The sequence below is a fragment of the Grus americana genome, chromosome 6, assembly GCF_028858705.1.
Source record: "Grus americana isolate bGruAme1 chromosome 6, bGruAme1.mat, whole genome shotgun sequence".
NCBI lineage: Eukaryota > Metazoa > Chordata > Aves > Gruiformes > Gruidae > Grus > Grus americana.
This window is the reverse complement of record NC_072857.1, coordinates 39836969-39858507: the sequence shown is the minus strand read 5'-3', so window position 1 is coordinate 39858507 and position 21539 is coordinate 39836969. Positions and strand designations below refer to the sequence as shown.

At 46.5% G+C, this 21539-nt stretch overlaps 1 protein-coding gene and 1 long non-coding RNA gene across 4 annotated transcripts in view; one reads left to right on the top strand and one right to left on the bottom strand.

Annotated features, from left to right (window-relative positions):
- Positions 1-11772, top strand: part of MREG (melanoregulin) — a 28944-nt gene extending 17172 nt beyond the window's left edge. The window contains exons 5-7 of one of the 3 annotated variants that reach the window (XM_054830872.1): positions 4600-4695; positions 6214-6336; positions 11248-11385. In XM_054830872.1, the coding sequence (XP_054686847.1) occupies positions 4600-4695; positions 6214-6306 (189 nt within the window). In that variant the 3' untranslated portion in view covers positions 6307-6336; positions 11248-11385. Of the gene's footprint in view, positions 1-4599; positions 4696-5812; positions 5924-6213; positions 6337-11247 lie in introns of those variants that run through there. The other 2 variants (XM_054830871.1, XM_054830873.1) reach the window with 2 other exon arrangements.
- The window catches only part of LOC129208329 (uncharacterized), a 65259-nt gene that overhangs the window by 19633 nt on the left and 24087 nt on the right, over positions 1-21539 (bottom strand). The gene's annotated exons all lie outside the window — the stretch shown is intronic.

Here is a 21539-nt window from a genome sequence, read left to right as displayed (position 1 = left end):
ACCAGGTTGTTTGCCAGCCAAAGACCAAAGTCTTTGCAGGAGATGATGGGGATTGAATTTCATTTCAGTGGGATTTGGAGTTAGGTGCCTGATTCCCGTTGATTTTTTTTTTTTTTATTTTTTTTTTTAGCAGAAGTTCAGCTGCACTTTGGAAAACCTCCCATGGTTTTATAGAAAATAAACTTCAGTGCATGGCAACTCCAGGGTTTGATTTCAACAAACGCTTGCAGAACAGAGAGATTCGGCGGGCCAAGGCACGCCGTGCCAAAGTACACGACACCACCCAAAAGCTAGCCGGTGGGCTGTTATCGCTATAGAGTATTACACGTTAACGTAAAACCACCTGATGAGTTTCTAAGAAGAAGAGAGAGCTCGTTAGCTGTGGTGCTGCTCGTTTGGGCGAGGAGGTTGCCGTTAAGCAGTGCCTTTGCGCAAACGCCCCTTGCTGTCACTCGTAGCTGTGAAACTGGGTTCGATGTCATCAAAATACAATTTGTTGTAACTTAATAGGACAGAAATCACCTGAGAGAGACAATAATTAGGATCTCCGAATGAGTTGAGCTATGGAAGTAAGGCCCCGTGCAGGGGAAGCGCTGGGTTTCTGAGCGCAGCCACGGAGGGGAGCAGGAATTAACGGGAGCCGCACGCTTCTGCACAGCGGGGAGGAGTAACCAGGCTTGGGGACTTGTGCATCAGGTTACGTACCCATCGCGACACGATCCGAAAAAGGTCACTCAGTCCCAGCACTCAGGTAAAACCCGTCATGGGGTAACCTGCAGATATTGCAAAACAGCCTTTGGATAAGTGTAAGGATGCAGAACTGCTAAAAATCTGCGACTTGAAAAATGACAGAAACCAGCAGAAATTGTTTCCATAGAGGTCCAAGCTCAAGTTTGTCATTCCGTTCATCTCGGTAGGAAATGCCCTTTCATGCACTTGAGGTAGAAGACCGATAAACTGAATTTCAGTTAGCCAAACGACGAGAGTAATTTGCCCTTTCTAATTTGCATGGAAATCACCAGGGGGATGCATATCTTTAACATTTTTTTGCTCAGATTTGGCCTTCCTCTCCTGCCAGGAGAAGGAAACACAGCTTAGTTTGTCTCCAAGCAAGCCTTTGGCCGTGTCTCGGGGACCAGCAGTAGAGGACCCTCCACCTGGAACCCCGATACGGCGCACGCTCACCATAAGGTTCAGATACTGCCCAGTTGCCTATCGGTACTGGCCTGCCAGAGGTGTTTAAAAGACATATTTAGGCTCTGGCAGTGGAAAAGTTGCAGCAGATACAGTGGGACTATCCTGTTTGATGGGAAGAACAAAGATGAGGAAAGAAGCGCAACCGACCATCTCCCAGTGAAACTCGTTCCAGGTTTTGGGCAAGTTAAAACTCCCTGACAGGGGAAAGGCTCTTGGGCAGCACTTGCATTTTGAGAACATGAGACTAGACCGAGGAAACGTTCAGATGGTAAAACCAAACCAGACACACACACAGCTGAGCATCACGCCCCGGGACTGTCGCAGTGCAGACCGAGTGTCGCAGGCCCCTGGGTGGACAGCCTGCCTCACGAGGCAGCAAGTTCCTCTCTATTGAGAAACATAGAATAAAGATTTCATAAAATACATAAAACTCAAACAGCATCCCAATCAGAGGCTCCCTGACGATACTGCGTCACCACCGCTGTCCTCCTGGGTGGGGGAAAATTCATGCCCCAACGAGAGCGATTACCCTGTTCACCGGAAGCAAGTTTGGGATTCTCTCGTGTGACGCACCACCCAGACCTCTAGCTGCCATTCAGCTGGGCTTGAGTCTCCCATATCACCTGTATCGCGCCTGGACGCTTGTACGGATGTCTTTGATGTCGTATAGGTCTCAGGTGCCACTAGATACTTGCGTGGGGGGAGCCAAATCCTGCCCGCGCCCAGCGAAGCCAGCGCCCACTTGGGAAGCGATGGCTGTAAGAGAGCTCAGCGAACGCCAGATGCCACTGTTCCCTTAGCCACGCTGCAGCGTGCGGCGAGAAATCGGGTTTACGTTGCAGGGAAAATTTTTCCAACCTTTTCTTGCATGCATCGAGTCTCTCAAGGCTGCGAGAACTGGCTTTCTGTTAAAGGTTGGGTTTCAGCTATTTAATAATTGCTCTGGCACTTTCTGGGAGACAGCGGTGAGCCCATCTCTCTTTCAAAGGTTTGCAGGGCTGAGGCCAGGGACCCTGCTCCTGCTTGGAAGTGCCACCTGGTGTGGGGCTGCCTGCTGCAGGAATTAGCATCTTCACAAAGAACATTTATTTTCTTAAAGAGAGGGTGACTTTGGCACCCCTTCCTTTGCTAGCAAAAAAATTAAATATCGAGAATTCTTTAAAATGAGCAATGTGAAAGGGTTTAAAGTACATCCGGGTTAACTTAGCTTTCAGATATTTTTTTTTCTCAAATTGACTTGTATTTAACAATATTTCAATTGTGAAGGAAGAAGGAAAGAAAAAAAAAAGGACATTTTTCATCCATCCATAAGCCATAGACACGAGCCACTTGGGTTTCCTTTTCCTAAGCCACAGGAGAAGCAGACACAACCAGGACAGTTCATGTAATAACTTCAAACTGATAACCACTGGGTATGAATCAGGGCAGCTTCTCCAAAGTGAGAAATCCTGATTTATACCAACTGACGGTCTAAGCTTTGTCTTCCACCAGCGCCCGTTCGGTTATTTCAGACATTGCCTGTATCAATCGGCCTGTTGAGCAAACCTGGAAAAACACTTATGCCTAATCATTGGCCAATATGTTGGCTTAACAGTGGCTGGGCAAAGTATTTTAGTTTTTTGGGTCATGGGGAGCAACACCGTAGGGTTCCCTTCCTCTAAATTAAAGCTAGGAGTTAGGTATGGTGCAATCACCACCTGTAACAGAGACCAGATAGAAACAAAAATCAATTTACAGACCATCTTGACTTTGCATGTGCACACACGGTTTCTTTTTTGCATTCCAAATTTTCCTAGGACGTAACATCATGAATTTGGCAGGCTGAGGGGGGGGGGGGGGGGGGGGAAATCACGGTGGAAATTCAGCTGTGATCCATAAGACAGGCAGAAGGTGGCAGTGCAGGTGTTCGGTAAAGGCTGGAGCAGCAGCAGGCGAAAGGGATGGGAGGCAGTGGCCTGAGAGGAATCAGGCTTTCCATTTTACTTGCTGTGGATGTAAATCACACCGTAAGTTCTGATAAATAATGAGAATGGACGTGGGAAAGAAAACCGTCATCTTTTAAATTTCAGCTATAGGGAAAATTACCATTTCAAACCACTCAGTTTCAATCATTTCTGATGTTAGAAACTCCAACACTTACATACTCTTCCTGGAGGGAAAGCATGTACTTTTCTAATCTAATGAGGATCAGTAACGTTGAGCGACTTCCCACAAAATAGCTCTCCAAAAGCATTTCTTTGAAGACAACCAACCATTTTTGCATGGGGAGTCCTTGTTAGGCAAGTTATGGATTATCGGCAACATTTCTTTGGCTTACAAATTGCGAGCCTTGCTGACGCATCCGTGGGGGAGCTGCCCTCGCACAAGGGAGGCCGTGGAGAAATCTGCTCCCTGGCCGCTCCTAAATGCTTCAAGCAAAGACTTGCGTGGCCAAAAGCTTGTCAGGTTTTTCTATCAGCTGGTCTAAGGAAATGTACCACCTCTCCCCGTAAGCCTTATCCTTACCCTTTAAGGAGAACAATCATTTTTCAACGCGGTAATACCTTTGGGGGACTGTTTTGTCTTACTTGCATTAGGAACGGAAGACGCCATGGAGGCTGTGGGCACCCTTGGCATGATAGGATCCCAACAGCACTAAAATAAACAGATTTAGGCAGCCAGTGCATCATCTGGGTAGCACTGAATAACCATCGTTAAAAACCCTGTTTGATGATAGCTCACCAGCAGATCAGAAAGAAGAGATATTTCTGAAACGATGTGTTACCAAAAGTTTATCCTTTCAAGAGCGGCAACTTTATATCTGTTAAGCTGCTGGGATTCTTTCCATTGGCTTGAACTAGGTTTGAGTCAGACTTCGGAGACACAAACAGCAGGGCAAGTCCAGACACCACTGAAGTCAAAAACAAAACTTCTGCCAGCTGCCCATCTATTCCTCTTCTGTATCAAAGTCTCAAAAATAACAAGTATGGATTCTGAAAAGATTTCCACAAGTGACAAGAGGATCTCCCTGTCCTTGTCTGGAAGAAGAAAATAAAGCCCAAGCCATTTCTCATGGCCAAGGGATCACAGGGAAAATTCAGGTCGGAGGAGACCTCGGCAGGTCATCTCAGTCAACATCCTTCGTGCTTGAAATAATCTCTCCCCTTTTGAAAATGGCGCGAGCGATTTGTATGGAAAACATTATTGGCATACGCAATATTTCACTTACTTCAAAGACGCAGTGGTTGGTACAAAGAAAATATATTAAACTTTTTTTTAATTAAAAAAGTGAAATGGAAGATTTGTGAAACTCAACTGGAGGGCAGGTTAAGATGAATTATCCCCTCTACGAAATACTCCTTTGATACCTCTAACTCAAGTGACGAGGGTTAGCTTTAAACTTGCATTTCCATTCTTCCTTAGGAGTCAGACAGAGGAGCGATGGGAGCCCGGAGCCCGGCGGGATGCTTCACATGCCCAGTGGGGAGCCAGCGGCAACCACCGAGTCAGCAATTCCCGGTGAGCCATTTGGGGATGAAGAGGGAGGGAGGGAGGGAAGGGAACGGTCTTATCTTGGTGATAGAGAAACTCAGTTTCCATTCCCAGACCTGCCCCATCTCCGTCTGCCCTTCAGGTCATCCCAGCGCAGGATGGGGAGGTCATACCTACTAGAGCTGATAGCAAAATGGTCCTCCTGCGCTGGAGGTATTGTCAAGGTCTTGGTATTTCTGCATCTGTCTTCAAGCAAAACTTTGTATCTCTAAAACGTTCACAAGGCTATTATCCAAAAGACTCTGCTATAATAATTTCAAGATGTTTCGCTTCAATTTTGACTTTTTTTTTTTTAATGCTCTCCAGCTTTTTAGTATAAGCCAAATAAAGCATTGTTTCTATCCAGAAAATAAAACTTCAAATTTAGATCGCAGCAGTGCCTTTTAAAGCAGTGCTAAAACTTTTTTTTTTTTTTTTTAAATTCAGGGGAATACCTATTCCCACAAATAGTTTCAGTTCTGATAAATCAGCATTTCCAGACAGAAAATCAGTTAGTTTAGTTTTGTTTTAAATCCTAACCCCGCCTAATGCTTAACTCTTTGTTGAGAACTGCTTTGAGACCAACTAACAAAGTGCGCTGCATGGCAGGCAGTAGTATCGCGATTACTTTTCAAGTGACAATGATGTTGCAAAACATAAGGGAAGGGCATCTTTTAATCATTTGGACTATGTTTAAGCGAGATCACCAAGAGAGACTATAGCTTGCAAAGGACATGTGCAGGCATGCCTAGGAATTTGGCTTGCCTGCAGTTTCTCTGTCCCAATTAAAGGCAGATGCAGCCTTTCTCTTCCATGAACGTTTATGATCTGGCAGTTCTGCTGAACAGGGCGACAGTTAACATATAGCAACCGGTCCTGAACTAATCAGACACACGCTTTTACAGCGTTGTTTGGCTTTAACTTGCCCAATTGCATGAAAAAGATTTTCAGTTTTCCTTTCAACCTCCTTGGACAGAAATTACCCAAGTTTGGGTAATCACGTAGTTTGCAGTTTGTGTCCTTCCTCTGAAGTCTATGACAAAAGAGGGGAATTACAGGATCTGCAAAGTATCAAAACGGCTTATGCTCTAATTCGGCTTTGCAGAAGAGAAGGAGTTTCCCCGAAGTACATGCAAACATACTGGGAATGGTGAACAGTTTGGAAAGCCCAAGAGGTACCTAAACCTGCCTCTTGCTTACATGTGCGAGAAGTCGCACTGGACCCAACCACCACCACTCTCACGCTGAGGTGCTTAGCGATACCCTCCTGCCGAGCACACTAGACGCACGGTGAAGCTGCAGCTGGGTCTCCATCAGGGCAAGTCCGATGAAACAAGTGTACCTACGTACCCGGGCTACCGCCCACCAGGAGAAAGAGAGCCCCGAGTCACCTCCCCTGCAGCCCCAATGTCTCCCATAAGCTCAATTCAGCCCGGACACACACTGCAGAGATCAAACACGGCCGCAAACACAGCATCCTCTCGCTATCACTTGCTCCTCGTACAGCACCGGCATGCAGAAAGCTCAGTTTCGAAAGGCTGCGTGGGCAATAGGACCAGCTGCAAGCCCCCGGTTACAAGCCAACACAAACCCTGCTAGACAGACAACACACGAGCAGGATGTTCAAAGGTAAGCTCAGGGTAGTTTTTGCTCCTATACTCATAAATATCACTTGCTAATGTTAATTTTTCTTTAAATTATGTATATACACTATCTAAGGTCTCAAGAAGTTCAGCAGCAACACACATGCAGAGCATCTCCAGGATAAGAGCAGCAGTTTCTTTCCTCCCCAGCCTTTGTTTTTCTTAATACTGACAATTTACGTTACTAGTTATAAATACTGGGGCTCATTTTTCAACCCATCGCCTCCTTTCAGATTCTTTCCTTACGTTTTATTATTCTTACTTCGTGTTAGGTTTGCCGTTACATGTTTTCTACCTTTGAGCCTTACCTTTCACACCTCCCTATTTCCTAGTTTTTATTATCGTAAACCTGTACGTTTTAAAAGTTAATGAGGTGGTAGGGGGCTGACTGGGAACAGGACTGCCTGACGTCAGCAATTACCAGACTTTTCCTATTTTTAGAGCAAGATGTAACCATGAAACTATGTGAACCGACAGTTGGCAAACCTACAGCTATACTGTGAAATATGTGGTACGGACATAACCGCCAGCCTGGGACTGACTCTGCGGCCCACCACGCTAAGCAGAAAGGCTTGCTAGAGATAACAAAACTCTTTCCTTCTTGACTGCTTCATGTAAATACAGCCGTTGACTTCGGCAGAGAGAGCTGGAGGTTTAAATCTGGGAGGGCTAGTAGTCACCGAGCAGCGGCAAGGTAAAAATAAACATGTTTCTCAGCACCGAAGAAGGATCATCCAGAAGAGTGGTCCACAACACCCAGCTTTTCATTCCTGCGTTTGCAGCTTCTTATGGCAATCCTATTATCTGTTTTTTCTGTTTCTTTTACGTTAAAGACCGGTTGCACTTGGTGACCAAGCATTGTATAAAAAGGTAGCTTTGAAGGAGGGAAAAAACGAAGATGAGTGAACTGCAGAGGGATGACAACAATCCTGATGTCGTGAACAGTTTAACAGTGAGTTTTCCCTTGCTAAGCTACAACTATAAGAACTAGCCCTGCGGAGCAATCTCCTCTAAATGCGCAGAAGGACATAATACATCCATTTAATCTTACAATCTTGCATGGAAAAGAGGGTTTTACCTGCAGGAAACAGTGAATTGTGTGTAAAGAAGAGGTCAGCGTGGGCATCTGTGACTAAGTTGTAAACGCACCTGATTGAAGCGGTTCATCTTCTTGCTTTAAGTGCACCAAACGCTATTTTTCATTTGGATTCCTTTCTCAAATATAAAGGAGGGCAGTTCAGTAAGATGTCAGCTCAGGACACCTGCATGTTTCTGGGCTGCATCCCCCAGGCAAATGGAGCACCATCACTCACAGCAGGCAGCACCCCTGAGAGATTTCTGTAGCTTCAAAGCTTGATGAGCGGCAACGGGAGATGGGGAGACCCAAGGCGTTGTGTAACAGGGCTCCCAGGACACCGTCCCGGTGGACTCCTTCCCATCCCACAGTGACGGTGTGTGTCGCCTAGGTCACAGCCCTCTCTCGATGGCTTTGGCAAGCTCTCCTGGGTGAGATCAACTCCCCAACTGATGCACAGGCGGAGGGATCCATGCCCTCGACTACGCTCACATAAATCACTGCAGCTCTGCCGACTCCAGGTGTCTCAGGACCCGGCCCCAAACATGATATTTTTACAATTCCTTCCATCTTTGACTACCTTTGAATGATTTGTGTCTTTTGAAGATGCAGAACTGATTTCATCCTGAGACAGGGCAGTGGCTCCCTCCGAGAGCTGGTGACCTGTTGGCCGGGTTGATACGTGATATATGACAGCGAGGAGCGAAGGGCATTTGCTCTGACTCTGATATAAGTCATCACTAAACAAGGGCATGGAAGCAAGCACACACTTTCCTAGCTATTAACTTTTCCATTTGAATTTACAGCACTTGTGACAGCTTTTTTTGAACAGTTTTCCCACCCCGGGAAGAGGCAGACGTGAAGTTGTCGCAGTCTGCGTGTACCCTTTGCTTGCTTTGCACCGTGCAGGTCAGCACCTTGCTCAGCTGGAGCTCGTGGGGCTGGAGAACATCAGTAGGTAAAACCAGTTTCTGCTGTTTCAGTTGAGGCTTTTATTTAGTTTTAGTCGTCTTTAGGACCACAGGTCTGCTCTGAGGGAAGGATTCCTTGCCAGGCAGAGGTGGGCACTTAGGTGACACGTTTAGAGGAGAGAGCTGAAAAAAACCTCCCAGGACCCTGCATTTGCCCACCCTGGAGCAGAGCAGTCTCTCCATAAAAGACTTTGGGAAGCAGAGGAGGAAGCAGGCAGCTCTCTCCTTCTACCCTTACAGGCACTAGCCTCTCCTGAACTGATATTCTTCTCTATGAAAGACCCTATAAAAGATTAAATTCAGGCTATCTGTTCCTATTTGTATTCCTCCTGTGTACTCCTTTGAAGCATATTTTAATTCTCCCTGTTCCCTAACCTCATTTCAGCTGGTGGTGCTGGAAGGTATTTAAAGTTACAGCTATACTCCCATGGGTTATCATGAAAGAAATCAGAAAAAAAAAAAGAAAAAAAAAAGGAAAAAACCCCAGAGAGAAAGTCTGAGTCTGTCTGATGCACAGCAATGCTTATATTTCAATTACAGAGAGTGAGGGGCCAGACTCAACAGAGTCTGAGACAGGGAAAGGAAGAATTATGTTGGAAAACCAGACACCGAAGCCATAAAAGAGCGACTGCCTGTAAATGGCTAATCCAGTTAACAAAGCAGGCAGGTGGCAACCATGCTCTCGATCCGAATCCAGCACTAACAGGGCAGGGCATGCTGATTTACACCACCTGAGGGTCTGACCTGCAGCTGTGCTGCTCCTACGGGGCAGGAATGACCCACAGGCCCATGTGTGATGGTATTAAAAACCCCAAAAACAACACACCAGAAAGAATAACTGCTCAGCCCTCCCTCCTCCATCTCACACAGAGCTGATTCAGAGCAGGCAGCTTCCCAGCTCCCCGACGCCATTTCCTTGCTCCTTCCTTCAGCGCCTCGAGGATGGTAGCGAGGGATTTCTGTCCTACCCGCTGGCGGTTGGTGCTTGCCTCCTGCAAACAGCATTTATGGCAGGTCTGATCCTGCGGCTGGCTCACCTTCTGCACACACGCTGCAAGGGGAGATGAAGGCATCTCCCAGCTGAGCCAGCCTGAATCCCGGCCGGAGGGATGAAGGGACTGTCTGTGCTTTCACACCAGGCGCAGCCCCACGCTGATAAGCCTGCGCAGGGCTCCCTTCACAAATATAGGGCTTTTGTGGGATTTTATGAATGAGGCTGGGCAGGGATGTGTGTGACGGAGCTGACACGGTGCAGCTGCCTCCCCGGGGGGGAGGCTGAGGGTGAGATAAACAGCCCAACTGGCTCCTTGAAGCCACTTCTCTGATTACCCAATATTTACCTCTGGGCTCCGGTCTCCATGTCTCATAAATCCCCTTGCTGTTTGGCCCCCAAAGCAGCGATGGGAGCTGTGAACGTGCGTCCAAACGATGCGCCCTGTTCCTGGGTTAACAAGGGACTGTTTGAAAGAAACTCTGAGAAGGATGACGTCAAGCCAGAAACCTCTCCGAGGATGTTGCAAGCCAGGCTTTGAAGGCAGGGTTTGTTTAGGGACATCAGGTTTCAGCTGGATCCACTGATACTGGACATGCCAATAAGAAATCCCATTTACCAGGCAAAATTGAGTAAGAGGCTTTCAGGCTGCGGGTACCTTTAGCTGAGCAGCACATAAACATCCTGCCCTTCTTGGCAGGGAGGGAAGGAGAAACCACTCTGCCTTGTGCGCTCCGTCTGAATTAAATCAGAGCTCTCAGACTTCCCCACAAGCACTGCCATCAGCACCTCTTCCTTCACCGTGCACCCAGCAACAACAGACCAGGGGTAGCAGAAAGCTGGCGGAGGCTCAGAATAGATGGTATGCGTTGATGGTACGTGTTGAAGAGGGCTTTGCCGTACTCCCCCTCAGCCCCTGCGTGCACAGATCCTCTTCAGCAACAGCGTAAACCTCACCCTCACCTGCTCAAATCCACACGCAGAAGCTTTGCTTGAAAAGGAATATTCACCTGAGATCTTACGCATCTTTCTTTAGAAGCGCCACGCAAATAGACAGTCTAAGTTTTGAGAAGGGGCTAGTAGCTTTTGTTGGATTTGTGAAGGGCTACAAGGAGACACCAGGGGAAGGATGGCTGTTTCACAGTCCTGAGGTTTCAGCAGTTTGGGACCCAGCAGATCTCTGTAGGACATTTAGGGGCAGGGTGGTATAGCGAGGCTGTGCTACACTCTTCTAAATCAGCGCAAAGGAGAATTACACCCGAGACTAGAGCTGAGATACCTTGATTGCACTGTGATCTTACAGAGATGTCAGTTCAGACTTACCGAAGTCACCGGAGGCGCTGTAAACACAGTGCTTCATCTTTATAAATAAAATAGTTAGAAACCCTACTTGACATCAGGGACAACCAGAGAGTGGGACATGGGCTTCTGAATCCCCAAATTGTGGCTTGGATCCAATCCTATTAAAAGTAGGATTTCGACATGAGTTTAATTCTTTCTGCTCCTGCCTGCCTTTGGCCAAGCTTTTCTAATAGGAGATGGGGCCACTTTGGTCTTTGTCCAGTTGTCACTCGAAGGGGGGTATGCTTTATTTCCTCTGGTTTGCTGCTCTCAGTTGGGTCGCATCAGAAGTCCCAAGTCCTGGAAGCTGTATCAAACAGCTTGGTGCTTTTAGGAGACGCAACAGATGCATTCAGGCTTTTATCTTCCAGGGTCTCCAAACTGCTGAATCTGTATTTTGTTTCAATGATCTCTCAATTGCTAGTAATTACATAGAGCAAGAGAGCAGAGCCATTTGGATATCTTTTTGCTTGGTTAAAGCCTATATTTAACTATAATTCCTGTCTCCCTTTCCAACAGTCCACCACAGGGCTTGTTTTCCAGCCTGCACCTGAACGCCCAAAAGTCATCAAGAAATCAAGAAGTAGAGCTGGAAACGATCCATACCAGCCTGCCTGCCAAGAGCCGAGACCAGTGCCTCTAATTGCCGTGAGCTTCCTTTACCCACCAGTGAATCACCAACCTGTAAGAGTGAAAACAGCGTTCCTGCACCCAGCCCTCCCTGTGTCAGCTGCTGACAGCCTCTCCAAACAGTTTCGTTTCATGCCATAGCTATCCATCTGCAACCGTATTCCAAGTCGCTCCTTGGAAGCTTGCTGACCTTATAAAGCGTGATTTGGTTTTGTTTAAAGAAACAAAACTGACTGCCTGCGAGATACTTTGATCCTGAACAGTATTTTGAAGCAACGGGGCTGGGTGAGGCTATGAAATGATCTGCTGGTGAGTCACGACACCACTTTCCACAGCGATCCGCTTTGTCAAACAGCATACCTGATTTTCTTGCTCAGTGTCAAATATTTGCTGTCTGTCTGAGTATAAAGGATATTTCACAGCAAAACCAAGCGTCTGTCTTTACAGCAGTGCATCCTTTCACTGCTGGCTATTTTCTCTCGCACACGCGTACACACACTCGGTTGTGCAGATGAGCCAGACATAAAGCCCAGGTAAAAAAGCAATAATCAAAGTTGCACGCAAAGCAAAAGAGACGCCCCAAAAATGCCATTAGCTTCCAGGAAACAGCAAGCTTTCGGAGTCCAAATCACCCTTGGTGAGAGCAAGCCCAGCTCCATTAAATTCAACAGACGCTGTTACACTTCACTGAAGTAGGTCTTTTAGGGTTTATTTGAGGTTAACTGCCCAAATCCCTGGCTTACAGACCTCTTTATGTCCAAGATAACAAATGCAAAGGCAAATAAGAGCTAAGAAAGAAGCCGTGCTAGCAGCTGGTTCCCTGCCCTCTGGCTCGCTGTGTTTGCTGACAGCGCAACTATGCAAAGCATGCGGCTCGACACACATTGTGGCCGTCCTGCTTTTATTGCAGCGGTTCCCAATACAGCCCTGTTCTCCTCTGTTTGCTCTTTGGGGACTTTGCATAACAGCCAGGTAGGGATAGCCACATAAAGTCAACAAGTTTATCTGCACTTTTCCTTGATTATTGACAACAAGAGTCAATTATAAACAGGCCCTGGCCACCCCAGGCACAAAAGCTGGGCTTTGTCCGGACCTGGAGGATGCTGCAGTGAGAAAAGCCCAGCACTGGTCAAACTGGAACAGAATCCTGTGTATCCCATTGGGCTGAGGGTGCTGTTTGCTGGTGCTCTGCCAGACTGAGAGCTGCCTGGGGCTGATGGAGGCGGGGGTAGGACTATTATACCTACCCTGAGTGCTTCCCTGTGGGCAGGGGTACCCTTGGGTGCAGCTGCTTGGCCACAGCCCTGCCTAAAAAGTGGGTGGGCAAATGAACCTGGCCTTCAATAAGGAGCATCTGTTTGAGCATAGCTGTCTGCATTTGGGTAACACAACCCTGGCTGCTGTCTCATCTCTAAACGGGGTCGACAGTGCCAAGGAGCACTGTTATACCCAGCTCCCAAAGGCAGTGAGGTGTCTTATCTCCCATGCCAAGAGCATAAAGTGGTACCTTTTTTCTCTCTACTGAGCCAGCAGTATGCACAAAAGGAATCAACAAAAAGCCACCAAAGCCAGACCTCCCTCCCTCTTGCTTTTTCATACTTACTGAAAGATAAGTATCATTCTCCCTAAAGAAATGAGACCGTTTAAATGTGAACATTTCTAGGAGTAAAGCTATGGTGTGACCTGAGCTATTAGGCTCAGCTGTGGGGAAAAGGCTTACTCTTTATCCCGGTATTTTTTTCCTCAAAGCACATCTTAGCCAAGCCAGCCTTATGCTGCAGGAAGCAAGAGCTATTGGTGTTGGGGAGACATTGCTATGCGGGACAAATAGTCCCAGAGCAAGGACAGTGGGAGAGCTGGCCATGCCTCTCCTGCACCATGGTGGGGTTTTTCACCACTGCTCAGCTCTTCGCAAGATGCAGGTCCGAGATTCTCCTACGGACGCAGATCAGCAACAGGCAAATGTCTTGGTATCCCATAATATCTCTGTATCATGCTGTTATCTCATGCACAAGTAAGCCTGCTATGTGGAAGTCCAGTGGTTCCTGCAAGCATTGCTTATCCCATTGGGCCAGTGTTTAGGTCCAGGCCAGCCCTAACCATCCTGCAGTGGAAAGGAGAACAGCTCTGCAGGGAGATGAAACCCGAGTGTCCTCTAAAGCCCTTGCAGCTCCTGCCCCTGCAAATTTTCAGTCCCTGGTTGAGCTGGTCTCACTGAAGCCAGACTCTTCTCTGGAGCGCAGTTAAGCTTGTATTCAAGTGTCCGTGTGATCCAGACTTCGAATCCATTAACCATATAGTGAAACATCAAAACAGCCTGTTAAAATTGTATATATATATCTTTAAGATCAATAATGAACAGATAAATTTGGGGGGCAGGAAGGAGGAAAATGCTCTTAAAGACTAGGAACTGGACAAAATGGTGCTATGATTTTATAATTTTTTTTTTTTAGCCATTCTCCTGAGATCAGTGATAAAACAGATCTGGATCTCAAAAGATAACATACACTTGGTACAAGCTGTTACAAAGCAGAAGTCACGTGTTAATCAGACAGAGATGTCAGCATTCGTGCAATCCAGATCAAGAGGCTGGTTTGCATTGCTAAGGGATGTGCTGCTTCTTGGCCGGCATTCGGACAGCATCTCCGATCTCCATATCGGCAACCAACATCTCCAGACCCAGTGCTGGTCGACGTATTATGAATAACACACTTTCATTTCTCGACACTTTCATTTTCCAAGAGGCAAATTTCTGTAACACTGTCCCCACACTCGCCTTGGGTAACCCCGGGCCTTCACTTTTACCCAGCAGATTCATCAGTGCTGGCTGTGGTTTCACCCCAAGGAGGAAGCCGGGAACATGATGACTGGTCCCAGGCACTAGGTTCTCAGAGATGTGAATTCACTGGGGAAAGTCCAAAAGGGAACAGCAAGAAGGGCCAGAAGACACAATTTATAAGGAAAGAGTGAAAGAACGAGAGTTGTTTAGTCTAGAAGACAGATGATTCTGACCTTCAAATACATGCAGGACAGAGGAATGGATTAATTCTTTCGCAGCAGTTGTGGTGGACAGTGGAAGTAGTAACGGGTTTAAGTTGCATCAAGGATGATTTTGGTTAAGCAATACTTTCCTATGCTTGCTCCCCAAGCTTGCCTGTGGAGGCTTTCTCCCTGGATTTTCAAAAGCAAGATGATTTTTTTTTCCCCGGTTGATTTGTACCTAGCAGGGGTGAGGGGCCTTAGTCTCTCCTTTTTATGTTTTTCTCTTTTTGTAATAGAACCAGTGCAACTGTTACTTACCAATCTGCTTGTTGTTATGGAAAGAGTCCCCATGTGGGAAGGAGCTTGGGGATCAGAGCCCATTATTATCTTGGGGCAAAATAGGGTCCTTAATGAGATAAGAAAAAGCCCCAAACCATCAGACACCTCAGGGGAGATGCTGCAGTGCCTCTCCCAAAGACGTAGCACAAAGTAGCAGCTGTGATAAGGGCTCAAGCACCATTTCTTACTCTACAGGAACATGAACGTCTCGCTGGGCTCCTGCAGAGCTTCAGGAAGAAACTGAGCAGTGATCAGGGTACTGCTTGTACCTGGGTATTCCCAGCATTTCTCTACTCTCTCCCTGTTTTGGGATCATCTGCTTTCATCATTTGGTTCATCTCCCTGCCCTCAGAGCCTCTTGCAGCTATTTACGCTTTCAAGAGAAGCGTAACTACCAACAGTTGCTGGCAGCAGCTCAGTCTTTCCAGGATGAGGTAGGGAGCACCATCCTATTTACTCACTGCAAATAAATCCTCCTTCCCTGTAATCCCCCAAACTCTACAGGGGTGCAGAGCCAGACTTGCTGGACTCACTTGCTGTGCTTGGAGACGCCCGAGAAGCAGGAGATGCGGGAGAAACACACGGTTCCTCACAAGCACTTGTGCCCGCAGCCCTGGGGAGCTGTGGCACTGCGGCAATTAGAGGCAACCACCTATTTCCTAGCTGCCATTTCCTCTCCCACAGTCTGTGGCCACAGCCCGCAGGTTGGGACATGCTCCACTGACTGTTTTATTCAGAGAAGGGCCTCAATGAAGAAGCCCCATCTCCACCTTTCACACAGCTTGTAGAACAAAGCTCGTTAGCAATTGTAATTAGACTTGGCATTGGCACATGCTTGCAGCAAATTGTTCCGGTTGTTGCCTTACGTCTTAGCTTCACCACCGTGTTTAAACTGGCCACCAATGTCTGATTGATGTCTTTGGTACCCAGCAATAACCAACAGGATCCGAGCTGCACTACAGCTAACGTGAATTAGCAAAGCTTTGCTCTCACCCAAAATTGCCTCAGGTCATTACAGCCAGTCAAGTATCTTCTCAGATTTTTTTTTTTTAATTGCAACATTTGGTGAAAAGCTGTCACCAGCTTTCATATCAGTTTATGCTCACCCATATGCCAAACTAACATTGCCTGAGACTCAGAAGACCCTGCTACCTTTTCTTCCCCTCCTAGTAGGCAAGGCTTGGTGGTTTGGGGTAGTTTTTTCTTTTGGCAAAGAAACTTTCTCCCCTCCCTGCCATACCACAGACACCCTCATTTCCTGCTCCTCCCATTTTAACCACTGGTCACAACAGTTCGCAAATACAAGTCCTGTCCAAGTCTGAGGCCTGAGAGGAGATCTGTTATACCAGGCACTATATAAAAACAGCTACTGATGTGAGACGCTGAAAACAGAAAGCTTTCACAGGGTGAGCTCGTGGGATCATATTTAAGTGTAAAACAGAGGAGCTCAACATCTATTCTTCCCCAGTAGCACCCAGAGAGTTTGCTTGTCCCCGTGCAGCACAGCAACAGCTAAAACCCATTATCCTGACAGCACCCGATTCCCAAATTAGTGACATTTCACTCTCTGGCTTTTACACTGGCAACACTCAGAAATGAACCAACTCAAAGCATCAACTCAACAAGTTTCCTTGCAATCTCTGCAAATTGCTTCAACCCAGATACCAGTACTGGTAACCGTAGTCCTTCTAACACTAGGTTTTTAAAAAAGTCTGTAAACTCCTGAGAGTTGAGAGGTAAATCATCCACCTGCACCACAGCCTCACCTTTTCTAACCAGGCTGCTGTCACTTGCTTGTGGTGAAGTTTAAAGTCAACAGGTCTCACCCAGGCTGCAGTCCCACCTCGGACCACCACGCTGGTTCTCCATGGGCTGCAGCGGCCCTTGAAACCACGAACCAGAGTTTTGTTGATTTGGGGCTGGTTTCTAGAGCCATGGAGGCAAGGACATAGTGAGTGCTGCTCTTGCGCCTCAGCAGGAGGAGATGGCGGGATGTGTTATCTCAGGACTGCCAGCACATCTGGGACAGAGGAGTTCCCAAGGGATGCTCTGGTTGAGGGAAGGCAGCTGGGGAGATGGTGGGAAGGGAAGGAGGCAGGGGCAAGGCAGAACAATAGTTATTTATTTTGTTTTTAAAACCCAAAATTTCTAGTTTGTTTATTCTGCGCTCTAGGGGAGAGCATAGATTCCCAGAAAAAGCGTCTGGGAAAAAGAGGCTCCCATGTCATTCAGCCCATCAAAGAATGGGACCGCAACATTTATTTGAATAAAGAAAAAAAACAACAAAAACCAAAGCCAAGCAACAGCCCCACAACAGCCCCTGCCCCCAACATACATGAGCACAGGCACATGCTTGCCCAGATTGCCACCTCAGTCCTCTCTAAGCCTCCTTTAATCCCAGAGCAGGTCTTTTCAAGTGGGTTTTATGCTCTGAACAGGCATCTCCATCCCCCACAGCACTGGTCCCTTCATCTTATATTCACCGCCATAAGATTTTGGAGGGACGATGAATGAGAGAGCAGGGAAACAAATGAACAAGTATCTTAACTGACAATCCCAGTGGTTCAGTTCACATAAATCCACAATTTAGGAGTTAGAGAGGACATCTCTCCTCAGCCACTCAATCACTTCTGTCGCTTATACGAATTCCTCCAATTTTCAGGACAGCTCAGTCTCACCCCAAGGCTGACAGCCTGTCTCAGGATATGATTACACACCTGAAGCACACACCAGGATTTGCTATTTCACTACCCACCCTTTTGCCCAACTGCAAAGCACTCCAAGTAATCCTGAAGCAAACCTTGAGAAATGAGGCAAGTGGCTTACCAAATAGTAACATTTGGGTTCTTTTGATCGCAGTTTGTCAGACAGGAGGGTTATATTTTCAGGCTTTGGAACTGCAATTATGATAGCTAGGGGTTTATTAACTTTTTTCACTTCTGCAGTTTATCTCAAGGTCCTCAAGCACGAAATAACGCAAGAGTTGCATGAGCTGGTGACGCTGCCAGAGAGAAAATTTTGCATCCTGCTGGCCTCTGCTCTTAGAATTGCAGAGGGACACGCATTCAAAAAAAAACCAGAGCATCTTGCAGTCTGAATCCTCGCTTCTTTTGTGAGAAAACTCTTGCCTCTGCCTGCTGCAAGATGAAGCTGCTCGGCAAGAGTGGACGCTGAGGGCTGCAGTAGACCTTGATAAAGGAAAGAAAGGTCTTTGCAGTCCCAGAAAGCACAGCTGCATCAGAAAGAGAAGAACACCAGATTCCCAGGATGGGGGGGAGTCTATTAAAAAAAAAAATCATACAAATATTAGAATAAGATGTAAGAAAATGCATGGCACATGTTTGTACTTACTGCAAATAATTCAAAATGTAAGGCAGACTTCAGTCTGGACAAACACCGAATGGCTGCACAGCACAATACCTCATGTCATTAGACCTATCATAGAGTCCAGATATAGCAGAATTAAATTTATTACATTTCTCCTGGATAGGTTTTAGCCAAAGCAACAGCTTAACCCTTTGGTGTCCTGTAGCAGGCACTATGGAATCTTACACATCAGTTTGATGTGTGAGCTAAAAGACAAAGAGTCTTTTTTTTGCTTAGACCTTGGACTGTAGAAGTCTGATCTGGTACTACTTCAGTAAGAGAAGAGAGCTCACATTCAGCAGAAAAAACACCCTTGAAAGTAGGCTTATTGCAAATGTTGGAGAAGAAACCTTGCCTGCAATTATTCATGAGAGGATATCTGGTACATCAAGCTCATGGGAACAAGAGCTGCATCCATAAGCTCACCTGGGGACAGCAGTTCAGATGCTGGTGGGGCAGAGGCTGAAATGCCTGGCTGCTGCCCAGGAGAGGTGTCTTTCCACAGGGAGTGATAGCACAGAGCCGAGTCGGCCACAGCACACGGCCCAGCTCCTCACTGGATTTGGGATAACCCAGGTCAACTAGCTAGGGCGAGGTCAGAGAGTCCACAGCTTTGCACAAGGAACAGGAGAGATGCAAAAGATGCTGTCCCAGCTGGGGAAGAGACATGCAGGAGAAAGTGGAAAAACACCTCAAGTACATATACACATCTTGGGAACTGCATAGGTTAAGTCCTGAAGCAGCAACAGGGTCCAATGCACCTCTATTTGCCTGGCTGGAATCAGCTCAGGAGCCATTTTTGCTAAATTGCAAGAATTAGAGTCAGATGGTGAGGTCCAAGTTTCTCTCATCCATCACAAGTGCTGCAGGCATATTCCCCAGACACATTCTGCAATATTCACTTGCTGCAATATTCCCTGGATTTGGTTTATCTCCATGCTTCAGAGAAACTTCCTGGACTCCCACTTCAGCTACGTGGGAGGGAGACAACCGCAATCGCCTGTCACTTCTTCCACTCCTTTGCAGAACGTACTTTGAATTTAACACCCTTGGTGGGCACTGGAGATTTGGTGATGCTTTCTCAAGCCCAGCCACTACCTAACCCTGTCCTAACTTTGCTCTTCTCACTGTTTCTCTGACGTATTTGCAGGCTCCAGAGTTACTGGAACTCAGGGGGTGTCTGCTGACATTAGAGCCCTGTTCCCAGTCTCTATTTGTGGTAGGCAAGACAGCATTTAGTCAAATTTTGGGTTTTACCAGGGGCTGAAAGGAATTGCACACCAAGAGGTGCAAAAGGCTATTTTATCCTGTCCGGGTTTACACCCACACGTGTGGGTTTGCTGCATGAGCCAATTCTTAACTGGTTTGTCGATAAAAGAAAGGAACAACTCAAAATTCTGAATGGAAACACCCTGATGGAAAACGTTGAGTGATCTGGCCTCTAAGATCTACTGTAATAATAAAAAGTATATATTTCTTATTAGTAAGTTGTGGAGAAAAACTGACAGTGAACTCATTTCAGTGTTATTAATGTCTAAATACATTTAATCTCACAGGAAGAGGCTATTGAAAGAATTTCTGATATGTAAAATGCTGTTAAGTAGAAAAGAAACATTCTAAAACTTGGTATCCGGTAGTCATCTCAGAATACACAAGAGAGTAAACTGGACCAAAGATGTAGACACAGCCTTTGGACTTCACAGGTTCCCAGGCTGGACTGGCGGATGTTGGGCGGGTAAGTCCATGGACACTCCACTCTGTATTGTGCTAGCCCTGCATTCTTCCCTCTGCACCCAACACTAGTCACTTGTGGAGGACGGATGCTGGGAAAAAAATGAACCTTTGCTCTGAGCCACTGGAGATGTCCTACATTTGGTGAACAATGATGATTAGGCTGAGCTTTTATTCCCTTCCTGTAAATTTCCATGTTTCCTTTCCAACACAGTAACCGTTACAGATATGACTTTAGGAAATAAAGTGTAAGGAGAAGCCTTGTCTTGTTTTCCGGCAGCAGAAACAAGGAACAAAGTAAGAAAATCCTTTTGCTTTGCAATTCTGTATATCTTTCAAAATGCTTCTCCCACTGCAAGCAGTCCTTGAGATTGACCATGAGCGCTTCCCAGCCCATGGAAGTGTTGCAGCAAGAAGGATTTACCCCATGAACCTCCCTTTCTTCCTACCTTCTCCCCCAACACATCTATACACTGATGCCTAACTACACCCAGAAGACCTCTGTCAAAGCAGAAGCTAGAGGCTTCTCCTCTAGGGACAGGGAGGGTTGTTTTCTTTTCTTCCCCCCCCCCTTTTTTTTTTTCCTCCTTTTTTTCTTTTCTTTTTTTTTTTTTCTTTAATGCTGAACTTCTTATCCCTTCTCTATCAGAGGCATTTCACATTGTGCTGACTAGGCCCTTCATACACCAATTCAAGCCAACGACACATCCCTGACCACATCTGAACAATGACAGTACAAATTCAAGATTGTGTATGTATTCCCCACCCCTCCCCAAAGTTTCCATCCTGTGCGACTGAGCAAATGTTTGATTTTTTCAAAGCAGATAACATTTGTGAACTTACAAACTTCAGCCACAAACTCTTATCCCCCCATGCTATTCATTTCAAGGGTACAAAGGCCAATTGATTTCTTCCATGACAGCCAGACCCAGGCTCTCAGCTTTCATCCCTGCTGCAGTCTCTGTTTTGTAGTCTTTGGGTTTGACTCATTTAATTTAGAGAACAAGGGAGAATAATAGGGAGAAGAGGGTCAGGAAGGAACAAAAGTGAACCTAAAATAGAGTTAACCAGTCATCTGAGTACAAAGAAACCATGCAGCTCCTCTCCACAGAGGAGGACTGATGGAGCCCATAGTCCTTTAAGGCAGTTGCACCAATTTTTGGTGCTCTGAATGGAGACTGGCACTTGCAAAAGACAGCTCCAGCCTCCTAAACAAGTTGGAGAGACTACACACCCAGCTTCCAATGGCTGAAGTTACCCAAGTAGAGTCTTCAGCCAGGGAGTGAGTGCCATCCTGCCAGGTGCTCTACAGACCCTGAGATATCAAATATGGTTACGGTGCCTCAGGATTAACTTCTGAACCTTGAAACGTGAAGTCAAGCCTCCAACATGAGGTCAAGTCTCCATCTTCAATTAAGAATCAGAAGCAACACTCTACTCTGCAAGCCCCAAAGCACAGAAGGGGATAGCTGGAGATACTGGCAATAATAAGAAAAGCACAGCTTGGCACAGGAACAAGCTATCACTGCTGCTTAGCCTCCCTAACAGTTTTCAGATGCAGGCTCACTGGGCCAGGGAGGCTGCTGGAAGAGCGATACCATGAGGATCTGCAGCCTTAAGATGACCTTGAGAAATGGAATTGCTTCAGGAAACAGAGCTATGAGAAAAAGATCTGTTTTTTTAAAAAATACAGTGGAAAAAATGCATCACTTGGCTTAGTTTTAGTTTTGAAAGTAGGGGAAAAGCCTTAAGTCTCTCACTCC